We start from the raw sequence: 11,913 nt of genomic DNA, 5'->3' as shown, positions 1-11,913 counted from the left end.
GCCAGTCATCTCAACCAGGCAATGGGCAACTTCAGAGAAGCTACAGAGCATTGTCAGGAACAGCGGCTGTGGCGTTCGACACTTCCTTCGTCACCTGCAGACTGCGCCTTGAAGCAACCTCCCCAGGCCATCATAGTAGCCTACACCCCCTTCCCGCAAACACAGGGAGTCACGTTTCATTCTTATTACCTGCTCCCGTCTTAATGTAACGTTTCGTTTCCCACCATCTGCATTCTTTTAGCGGCTTATTTAAGGTGTCTCTCGTTCCGATGTGTGGTCATTAGCCAGCCATCACAAACAGTGTTGCCAGATTGGGCTGTTTCCCGCCCAATTGGGCTGCTTAGGATGGTCGTGTGCGGGTAAAAATGGCATTTAGCAGAAAAACCCGCCCAATTTTAGCCATAGAAATCAATAGAATTGGGCAGGATTTTGAGCTTCTAGGCTGGTTTTGAGCATTTTTTGGGCTGGAAATCATCAGCCTCATCTGGCAACCCTGATCACCAACGCCCTGAAGGGAGCCAGCCGAAGGAGTTTCTGTGGCGCTGCAGCGACGACTTCCACATTTAGTCAGTTTTTTTTCACGATTTCAATGACCTTACTTCTTTATAATGTATAAACGTATTTCAGTTCAAACCGTAACCAAATATAGGCTATTATATTAATAGGCTAGCTTACAATTAGAGAATGATAAGACCCTTGTGGTAGGCCAAACGCCAAAGTCACCACTTCTCAAAACTGATAATCATTAGACTACCCAGTGACGTGATTGTGCCCAATGAAACAGGAGGCCTCGATTCGTGCAGAAGATAAGGTACGTAACTGGGATATAAAATATGTATATGTTAGAAAACTATTTAACCTCATAGACTAACCTTGTATACGGTACATTCTAACAACATATTTCTTAAGTTTTGAGTCATTCACGTTCATTTGAAGCGTAATCCCCCCCCCCTACTGTGGCTAGTTTGGATGAGACGACTTGACCCTGGCTAGCACAACATAAATGACAGCTAGCTCTACACCATAGAAATACACTATTTCGGCCATTCGTTAACGATCAGTGTTCAGATAACTAGCACAAACGTGCCAAGATATATTGTATTCTCAAAAAAACGCTTGTGTTGTGCCATGGCTTATACGGTGATGACGTTTGAGATTGTAAATTTACGGGCCACTCGTAAGGCCCATAAGCTTAGATGTGTCTATGGTAAGGCCGACCTGACGAGATAGCTGCCTACTGAGGTTTGATTGGATATGGACATTGTTTATTTCAGAAGGAAAATGTTTGGAGTGGAATTGTTTGGAAGACAATCTTGGGACAATTTTGCTCTTTGGGTCTTTGTGCCAACCATGCCAGCTATCGTAGGGTACTCTGGGAACTTCTTAGATCTGTTTACTGTATGTACAGAAATACGCATTTTGTTTACATAAAATCCCTGGTCATTTCACCACTAGGTTTGAAACCCAGACAGCACGAAGCATCTTGCCGACGTCAAAATCAGATCAACAGACAGGGACATCAGCCTTCTCTTGGGAATAGGCCAGATATGCCAGAACAAGAAATGGTAAGTCTATCACTACATAAGATCCATAACAAAATACTACTAGTTAAATCTTAAATGTGACCTGGTGGCATTATTGCGTGAATGCTTATGTTGAACACTTAATAAATAAGATCCTCAAGTGTGTAGAGTTCGTTATTTATTTACATTTTCCTCAGCATAACTGTACAGCTGACACCACTGCCTTCTGTATCATAACAAAGCCTGTCACTTCCACGTTTCGTTCTTCTTATGTGACCGAAGTCACTGGCTACTGCACCAGAGAGGGTCTCTGCACTCATTGCTGGTCCTATAATGCCATCTATTGGCGAAAACGTGCAACAGCATAATTAAACTAAAAGACAACTTCTGACAGGACAACAAAAAGACAGAGTGAGAATAAGGGAATAACAAAAAGACAAAAATGGGGGGTCCACTACACTTGCATACCTGATTGTGATGCTGTCACTCATTTTCTAGTCTATATCTTGGACTGAAAAAGGATGCTTTGCCCCTGCGGTTGTGAAGAGGATGCTGTGGAGGTGGCAGCATGAACGTGTCACACAGACATTGGCTAAACTACTCGGTAGGTACAACGAAATAAAAGAAACCACCCCCTCAACCCTGTTTATGCTGCACTGTACCTATTATAACCAGTTTTTATATAGACCATTATTTGAAATACTACAAGAGCCTTGCTGTTAGGATACTGTACAGCAGGGATGGGCAACTGGAGGCTCGGGCGCAGGACAGTTTTTAACCCCCTATAAATCAATAGTGTAAGCATTCAGGTATAAATAAAGAAAAAGTGAAGTATCCTTTTGTAAATTCAAGTGCGTGGTGATGTGGCCCACTGATTGTGGTAATTAAAAATGTTGGCCCACCTTATAATGAAAGTTGCCCACCCCTGCTGTACAGCCTACATCACTTGTACATGTCCTTACCAAATAGGACACTAGCTAGCTAAATGTAACTAATATGGCATTGTGAAAGTTGTATGCCGAAATGTAAACCATAATATTAAATTGTGATGGACAGAATTCAACCAACATATTACATTGTGAATGTAGTTGCACAGTGATACTGAGACCGACTTATTCCTGTCTTTATTTGCCAGGCTTCTACACTTGCCCTCAGAGTTCACATATGGTGAAGTGCACAGGTGTCCAGTCAGGTTCAGACTGATGCTGGTAACAAGAGGAAAACATGCTAATTGGTAAGTGAGATCCCTGCTCAACAAAAATCCACACAGCACAACAAGTAAGCCTAGTTTGTGGTATCAAATGTAAAATGGAAGTTTCATCAAAAAGTTGTAGAACACATCTGAATAAATTGCAGGCCATCAAAGTTGTGAATGGGCAGGGAAAACACAACCAGTAGGCTTATGAATTACTTTGACTCAGCACAGCACAGCAGATGCGATGCTACCATTCCTTGGGAATATGACACAGAGGTCTACTATTCCATTGTAAATGTTGACTGGAAATGTTCATGTTTCAACTGTTTTAAAAACATTGGACTCAGGGAAAAAAATCTCTAGGTGTATATAAGTGAAAGCCCACCTTTGCCATTGTGACACAGCACACAAGTATACACTGCACACAACGAAATTGCATTTTATGCCTCACCTGTGCAAGGGTGCAGCCTACATTGGCATCCCAAGGGAGCAGTATGTTGCAGTGTGGCGGGAAGGTACCATACTTGGGGTACCTCAGTCATGGAGGATGGTGGAGAGAGCACTGGTTAATTACTCCCTCCACCAACCTGGCGGGCTGGGAGATGAACCAGCAACCTTTGGGTTGTTCAGCCCTGGGCTACAGGACACCCTAACCGCTTACCAATGACTGCCCCACTTATCCTTGACTGTATAAAAAAATACCACAGAGTAGCGAGTACACTTTTAAATTAAAAGGGTCAATATAGATGATAGACTTTTCATCCACAGGCAGGTAAGGCCTATATTGAAGGCAGCCAGCTTCAAAACAGACCCCACCTTCTCTTTGTCACCTGAATATAACTTAATTGTATTGCAAATGTCATTCCTAAGATTCATTTACAAAATGTGTTTTATTTCATGTGAAGCTGCATAACATTGAAATTATGTCGGGGGGCCCGGTGAAACGGCCCTTGAGACATAGGTTCCCCACCCCTGCTGTAGGAAGAGCCTGTAGACGGTGACACTTCAGACATTTGACTTTCTAGCTCTTGTCACAGGTCAGTCCATGAGCCCACGTCTTCAGGTCATGGGCCTGAGAAGAATCTACCGTTACAGGGGTCAGAAGAGATCCTCAAACTGTAAGTTAATCTCATGATGCTTTTTAACATAAACATTTGACACTCACTCTCACCACAGGTCAGTTCATGAGCCTCACTGGATACTTTTATAATATATGTGCAGCTGTGTGTCAATGGTTGGTATGCAGTGTCGCTGTTTTTTTTATTTTTAATTTTATGTACTGTTTGTCTCTTGTTTCTGTGCTGTTTCAGATGCTGACATTACTACCCCTGTACTTCAACCCCTCTGCTGCCACTGGGTCCTCAACGAGAAAATAAACTGATTCCCCCCCCAATCCATTCCTTTTTCCACCGTCACATCACACCATGCCTATGCACATTAACACCACCAATGAGCCTAGAAAACTAGGACAACAGTGAGGATGAATTTAGAAACCGCTTCCACGTATTGTACTATTTCTGAAAAAGCATTGGTATTGGCCTTCTATCTCCACGTAGCCATATCAAAAAACCTGCCTAAAAAAAAATCAATTTTGTCGTGTTTCCGCTTAAAAAGGAATTTAGAAACCGCTTCCACGTATTGTACTATTTCTGAAAAAGCATTGGTATTGGCCTTCTATCTCCATGTAGCCATATCAAAAAACCTGCCTAAAAAAAAAAACAATTTTGTTGTGTTTCCGCTTAAAAAGAAGAACAAAATATCCACATGTAAAATTATCCTGCTACATGGAAATGGCACCTTACTAAATAAATAACAACTGCATAGTTATTCTGTTCAATTTATGAGTAACTATGTAAATTATGATTAACTTTTTGGCTGATATGGGACACTGCATGAAAAGAGGAATTTGTGGATGAGTTTTGCACCTTAAATTGCCTCATACCTCAAGCCACAGCATTTGCGGCTCCCCCATGCCCCCCTCCCATCCCCTTCTTAGAAGAGCCTTTAATATGTAAATGCCAGTGATCAGGTCGGGAGCTGCCCCAGTCAATTTCAAGTGGGGTGGGGTGGGGTGGGGTGAGGTCAGGTGGGTGGGAGGGAGTGGGGGGTCGGCAGGCCTGTTTCTAGGATTTTGGGGTCCCTAGGCAACGGGATTGTTGGGGGCCCAAGGGCATTTTTTGGCCTTTTACTAAAATGTGTGTGTCTGTGTGTGTGTATGTTTTTTCACGCTGCCCAGTTGTGTTTTTCAGAATCACTAACCATTAAACCAGGGGTAGGGAACCTATGTCTCGAGGGCCCTTGAGGCGGTTTTATCCGGCCCCTGATATCATTATAATGTTTTGCAACTTCACATGAAATAGGCCTATGGCATATTTTGCAGGCCTAAAGGAATCTTAGAAATTACATTTCCAATGCAATTAAGTTATATTCAGGGGACCTAGAAAAGGTGGGGACTGTTTTAAAGGTGTCTACCTTTAAAGATGTCTATATGTCTATATAGGCCTAAAGGTGTCTATATAGGCCTAAATTTTATGGGGAAATCCTGATTTGTGTTCATAGTACGGCCCCCGGAGGATTTTATGACCATGGTAGGAATTTGAAGTGGCCCCTCGAATGAAAAAGGTTCCCCACCCCTGCATTAAACCTTTCTACTAGTCACAGCTTTGCTGTCAGTACATTTTATTATGATACTATAAGCTCAGAAATTAAGTTGATCAAACAATTCGATCTGTGCTATAAACATTTAAATGAACCTACAGAATAGGCTATCAAAATAGAATCATCTGAATGATCTTTCTTGGACATAGGCCTACATTTTGAAGTGACCCTTCGAATTAAAAAGGTTCCTCTGCTGCTTTTGAGGAAAAACATCAATGTGCTTGGCCACTCTGGTTTTTTTTAAAATGGTATTCTGAACTAAAGCAAGGATTGTTCAAGTTAGTTGAAAATAGACCGTCTCTGGTTAAATTAGTTCTACACCAAGCCTTTAGGTGGCAGTAAAACTAATTGGCACAATGCGAATTCCACACACAAGCCACAAAGAAGCCATCAGCCGCGGTCAACATCACCTTCCTGATTGAACAGAACCACGCGTTGTCTGTGTGGTTTACAAGTTTCTTGGCGATATGGGGGAAAAGTTCCTCACATACCAACGGAAAATGGGCGTCATATACATGTAAGTACATTTTACTCAACTGTGGTTTAAAGTTTCAGTACTCAAGAGCGATTGAATAGCTCCTCTGAACACAGATCCGCCATTGCTAAGTTATGGCACAGCCGTTTTACATAGCTGGTAGCTCAAGTCCCCTCAATGTGACTACACTAGTTGCTGCTGTACGCTAGTAAATTCTGATGACTTGCGAGCATCGTAATGACAAAATGCTGTGGTGAAACGGTGAATATGTTAAGTATACTTGTTGATGGTAAATTGTTTGACATTGCTCGTTCTCAGTTGCCTTTCCCCTGCCTAAAGATAGACAAAGGCTACCGTTAGCATGCTATTGCGTTAGCTCATCAACTAGATTCTGGGCACTGCTCATTTTTCACGTCTGCCCGGTATTTCGCTGATGAACTAACGCTTAGACGCCTTGCCAATGTATTTTACAGCGGCAAAAATGCATAGGCGACGTTGGAAAGACTGGTGTGCCGTCTGGGTATGTTGGTTTTCAGTGCTGGGCAGTAGCGAAGCGACTAGTTTAATTACATTCTCTAGCTTGGTCGTAGCGTCACTACTATGTATCGAGTAGCTAACATCCCTGTAGTAATGCTATTTTTCCTCAAGTAGCGACGTTTTTGTCCCCCATCGATTTTAGTACTCAATGATTTTTGTTTTACTTTCTCTATCCTGAAACCTAGGCAGTCACACAGGGGTTCCAAGACCCACCGGCGTAAAATCAAGTCAAAGGTGGGATATAATTTAGTTCCATGCTACTTTGAAACGGTGGTAGATGGACACTCCCAACTGAGATCGCTCCCGGACGTGCAGTCCCAGGTGTTTCTATCACTCCCGGACGTGTAGTCCCACCCGATTATATTTCACGTATTATCATACACTGCCACATACAAGCAATTTAGGGTTAGGTTTAGGGTCAGGGTTAGGGTTAGAAGAAACAAATAAACTAACATCAAAAAGATAACTAGCTCCGTTATATGGCGGTGGGACCGATAGTCTGGCTAGTGGGAGCGAGCCGACAGGGGAGCGTCCTGCGTTGGGAGCGTCAATCAGGGAATCGTTCTCAGTAACGCGAGCCCAATGTATCAGCGCGAGCTCAATGTCGACCAGAGTGGTCAAGTTGACCACGCCACCCCGAAATCAATGTGAAATACCCTGCCATTTGCAAACAGTAGGCAACCTGTCCTTAAAAAGTATGGGTCCTCAAAACAGCACTTGTTGCACAAATATGTGTAGATGGCCTCTTCAAGAAATTGAAATTATGTATGGTCACTTTTTCTTATTGTTTCACGTGGAGGTCTACTGACCTTGTCTAAATAATGTAGGCTAGTTTATGTCCATGTATTATATTAGGACCCAAGGTTAATGGGTTATTCTATTTACCATGTTTTCACAGGCTGCTGTCTCATAATATGGCGAAGACGAGTCACCTGAAGGCCTAACTCGCCATAGAAGACTGAAAGAATGTAAGATTACCGGTAACTTCTTTGTGACCAATATGACTTGCTCATTGATACATTTGCTATGTCAATATGAGGTGCATGGCAAAGTATTTAATTTATTTGTCTCGCTTCTAGGAGCTGTAGAAACAACAGGGTGTTCTTTTTCAGGGTATTCTTTTTTATAGAACTGGACAGGTCATTTATTCGTTACCCTTGTTTTTGAAGTGTCCTGCAGGATGCTGTGTCCTGCAATCCTGTGTACTGTGCTACAGACGCATGTGGAGGTCAACCCAAAATGGGCACAGTCTCACCGCAGAAGAGTGAAAGAGGGTAAGCTTAACCTATAGCCTACGTCAGGGTCGGGGAACGTTTCTCATTCGAAGGGCCGCTTCAAATTCATCCGAGGGGCCGTAAAAGTCCTCCAAGGGCCGTACTATGAACACAAACCAGGATTTTCCCTTTCACTTTAGGCCTATATTGAAGGCAGCCACATTTAAACAAACACCACCTTCTTCAGGTTCCCTGAATATAACTTAATTGTATTGCAAATGTATTTTCTAAGATTCCATTACAAAATATGTCATATTTCATGTGAAGCTGAATAGCATTAAAATTATATCGGGGGGCCAGATAAAACTGCCTCAAGGGTCGCAAACGGCCCTAGAGACATAGGTTCCCCACCCCTGGCCTACATTGTCAATATGACTTGTGCTACTTTATAGATAAGTAATCAATGCTGTGCATTGCTATGTTTTGATTAATTTTCTTACATCCTACAGATCCTGGCAGGGAGATGGTAGTGTCCTGCAGAATGGTGATGGGCCAATCTTACAAGAGACCACAGAAAACTGATATAGTGTAAGATTATCCCTGTTGGGCTCAATAGGTCTTGCTTATTGACATATTTGCTATGTCAATATGAGGTGCATGGTTAAGTATTTATTTATTTGTCTCGCTTCTAGGAACTATAGAAACAACAGTGCCTGCTGCAGTATAATGAGGACACCCTGAGCAGAGAGCTCCAATAGACCCAGGTCCAGTGTCTTGGCAGGGTGAAATGGCACTGATATGGGTATGTACTAATGTCAGTTAAAATGAATGAATGAATTAATTCTCATATCTGAATAATGTGAACACTGGATTTACCACACACACACACACACACACACACACACACCCTAGGCCTAGATGATTTGGACCCAAGGTTACTTTTACCACAGCTCTGGCACATCAATTTTCATTTGTTTAATAACTGGTCAGGTAATTTATTCATTCCCCTTGTTTTTTTTTTTTTGTTTTTTTTTGTAGTGTCCTGCAGGATGCTGTGTCCTGCAATCCTGTGTGCTGTGCTACAGACGCGTGTGGAGGTCAACCCAAAATGGGCACAGTCTCACCACAGAAGAGTGAAAGAGGGTAAGCTTAACCTATAGCCTACGTCAGTGGTGGGAACCTTTCTCATTCGAAGGGCCAATTCAAATTCATCCGAGGGGCCGTAAAAGTTCTCCAAGGGCCGTACTATGAACACAAACCAGGATTTTCCCCTTCACTTTAGACCTATATTGAAGGCAGCCACATTTAAACAAACACCACCTTCTTCAGCTTCCCTGAATTGTTAATATGTAAGTGTTGAGTGTTAATGTTAAAGGAACAGTCCACCATTTTTCACATATATGGAGTATTTACATGCATGAATGTGCATTTCATTTTGGTCTGTGTTTTCATTATCTAGTTTAACAGTATAGTATAGCGTTTCTCGTCTCCAGTTGGCCACAGCAGCTCCCATATGGCTCAGTTCTGATTGGCCAATTGGAGATGAGAAACGCAGGCGGGGGCAATATCGCCCTATTTTACGCAACATTGCGTTGGGGGCTATATCAAAGCTATTGAAAGTATTGTGTCATGTTCTGTCTGTAATTGACAAAAAATGAGATTGGAATTGACGACTGTATCAGCTGTCAGGTCATGTCTCAGGATTGTGTATTTAGTAGCTCCTCTCTTTTTGCAGCTTTAAAACTTAAGGCCACCGCTATGGAGGGAGCGGCTGCAACCGCCACCAGCGCAGCAGCTGCCCAACAAGCTCGACCCTCCGATTCCTCCACCTCCAGCTCCTCCACCTCCTCTTCAAGTGACTCGGAGCCAGAGAGGAAGAGAAAGAAGAGGAACAAGAGAGACAGGAAAAAGAGAGAGAAGAAGAGGATGGAGAAGAAGCAGAAGAAGAAGAGGAAGAAGGACACAAGCACAGACAGACAGAAGGAGAGAACTTGCGAACACTTGCACCCTATTGCGGAGCTCGCCTTCAGGTGGGCACATGCAGAAAATTGAACAGCTTAATGATTAGGGTTTGACATTCTGATTTACTATGCATATTGTTTTTGGTGGGCACTTCTTTGAGCAGGTTGTTTAGTTGACATTTGTTACCTTCTCCTTTATTTGGAGTTGTTCGTTTTTACTGTCTGTAAAATATCTGTATTTTGTTTGTATATTTTACAGTATCACCGCGGAAGGGCCTCTGCTACATGGCGAAGAAAAAAATAGGTCTTTGGCATTTTAGGGATAAGAAACGAGCGGAGGTGTCCCATCCTGTGGCTGGTGAGGAGAAGAGGACGGGAGAATCTTATCCCAATTGTGGTCAAGCATGTGCGTCCAGGAGCCACCCTGATCAGTGATGAGTGGCGAGCATACAGAGGCGCATTAGCTGCCATTGGCTACACTCACTTCACTGTTAGCCATTCAAGATGGTTTGTTGATCCAAACAGTGGGGCCCATACACAGCACCTTGAGAGGGGTTACTGCCACACTTATTGTGTGTGTGTGTGTGTGTGTGTGTGTGTGTGTGTGTGTGTGTGTGTGTGTGTGTGTTACAATATGTGAAGGCCTATGACTTGCTTTCATAATAATAAAAAGTTATTGTTCTCTGTCTGGTGCTTTGATTGTATTTAAAAGTTCAGAAAATACACTACATCAAAATAGGCCTATGTAATGAGTTTTGTGTCATAATGCTGTGACTTTACTTGGCGGGGGAGTTAATGATTGGGAAGGTTGTTAATGATTGATTAGTTGACTGTATAGAAATGGTTGATTACACACTTGTTTTCAGTATAGTAATCATGTGTTAAGTTAACACATGATTACTATACTGAAAACAAGTGTGTTAACCTATCATAATGTCATGGCTTTACTTAAGGTGGCCAAGAAAACGTGAATGAATATTGTAGTAATCATGAGCACACATGATCATGTAATGACTTTACTTGGGGTGGCAAAGACAACATGAATTCATAGTATACTACGATGTCAATGATATGTAATATATTAGGCTAAACATTAGGCTGGTCATTGGCTGATATAACCAGAAGGTATCAGATGCATGTGTGGGCACAATCACGTCACTGGGTAGTCTAAGTATGATTATCAGTTTTGAGAAGTGGTGACTTGGCGTTTGGCCTACCACAAGGGCCTATTAATATAATAGCCTAGCCTATATTTGGTTATGGTTTGAACTGAAATACGTTTATACATTATAAAGAAGTAAGGTCATTGAAATCGTGAAAAAAAAAACTGGAAGTCGTCGCTGCAGCGCCACAGAAACTCCTTTGGCTGGCTCCCTTCAGGGCGTTGGTGATGGCTGGCTAATGACCACACATCGGAACGAGAGACACCTTAAATAAGCCGCTAAAAGAATGCAGATAGTGGGAAACGAAACGTTACATTAAGACGGGAGCAGGTAATAAGAATGAAACGTGACTCCCTGTGTTTGCGGGAAGGGGGTGTAGGCTACTATGATGGCCTGGAGAGGTTGCTTCAAGTCCGCAGGTGACGAAGGAAGTGTCGAACCCCCAGCTACGAACGCCACAGCCGCTGTTCCTGACAATGCTCTGTAGCTTCTCTGAAGTTGCCCATTGCCATAAGGTCTGGTTGAGATGACTGGCTCCACACGGCGAGGATTGTTATGCACATTGGCAATGGGCTGATTATTTCGGCTGGTCATCATAGAAATCCACACTAGTAGCCTAAATGTAGGCTAGGCCAGGGTTTTCCAAACTGTGGTCCGTGCACCCCTGGGGTTGCGCAGCCTGCCATAAGGTGGTGCGCGAGCTGAATAGAGCAATGGTGAGAGTTTTTATACAGCATCAATGAACTTTAAGTAGTTTTTAATTGTACGGTGAATTGTATGCTGGAAGGGTCCATTTGAAGTGCAGTTTAACTCCAAGACTTGGAAAAGAGGATTATTCAAAACTGTGCATAATGTGCAGTGAATGTACAGTGAATCCATACTTGCGTGGCCATCAGCACACCAAAATATTCGCTAAGGGGGTGCGCGAGCCACAATGAAATGTACAAGGGGGTGCGCGGGGGGGAAGTTTGGGAACCGCTGGCCTAGGCTACCACCTTTATCCTGAGTGTCATTTAATGACTACAACATTATTCCATTATTGCTGGAGAGGCAACATTAACTAAGGTTGGATTCATGTATGACTGGGTTGATCTGACAGGATTTTCATCAGCCATGTTAATACATGATATGTTAACCTTGTAATTCACACCACGAATTTCCCTTTGATCTACCACATTTACTTAATG

The 11,913-nt window shown here is 42.8% G+C and overlaps 1 protein-coding gene and 1 long non-coding RNA gene across 6 annotated transcripts; both read left to right on the top strand.

The window, feature by feature from the left end:
* Positions 1-745: 745 nt before the first annotated feature.
* LOC134460332 (uncharacterized) lies at positions 746-4,418 on the top strand. Of its 2 annotated transcripts, XR_010037065.1 has the most exons (6): positions 746-811; positions 1,456-1,565; positions 2,022-2,127; positions 2,659-2,757; positions 3,756-3,836; positions 4,029-4,418. It is a non-coding gene; the product is annotated as an uncharacterized LOC134460332 (long non-coding RNA). The 2 variants fall into 2 exon arrangements; XR_010037066.1 differs by lacking the exon at positions 3,756-3,836.
* A 1,215-nt stretch (positions 4,419-5,633) lies between these two features.
* On the top strand, positions 5,634-10,216 carry LOC134460331 (ADP-ribosylation factor-like protein 6-interacting protein 4). 4 transcript variants are annotated; one of them, XR_010037063.1, is made up of 9 exons: positions 5,634-5,893; positions 6,574-6,622; positions 7,287-7,356; positions 7,558-7,662; positions 8,112-8,190; positions 8,295-8,404; positions 8,641-8,745; positions 9,338-9,632; positions 9,823-10,215. XR_010037063.1 is itself a non-coding variant. In XM_063212764.1 (5 exons), exons 3-5 carry the CDS (start codon positions 7,569-7,571, stop codon positions 9,881-9,883), a joined length of 450 nt encoding a protein of 149 aa, XP_063068834.1. In that variant the 5' UTR covers positions 5,634-5,893; positions 7,287-7,356; positions 7,558-7,568; the 3' UTR covers positions 9,884-10,216. The 4 variants fall into 4 exon arrangements, 2 of the variants coding, with proteins under 2 accessions (XP_063068834.1, XP_063068833.1); XR_010037064.1 differs by lacking the exon at positions 9,338-9,632; XM_063212764.1 differs by lacking the exons at positions 6,574-6,622; positions 8,112-8,190; positions 8,295-8,404; positions 8,641-8,745 and having other exon boundaries at positions 9,823-10,216.
* Positions 10,217-11,913: the final 1,697 nt, after the last annotated feature.

The sequence above is a fragment of the Engraulis encrasicolus genome, chromosome 12 (assembly GCF_034702125.1).
Source record: "Engraulis encrasicolus isolate BLACKSEA-1 chromosome 12, IST_EnEncr_1.0, whole genome shotgun sequence".
NCBI classification, from domain to species: domain Eukaryota; kingdom Metazoa; phylum Chordata; class Actinopteri; order Clupeiformes; family Engraulidae; genus Engraulis; species Engraulis encrasicolus.
Note: the sequence above shows the minus strand (reverse complement) of the source record. Positions and strands in the feature narration are given on the sequence as shown.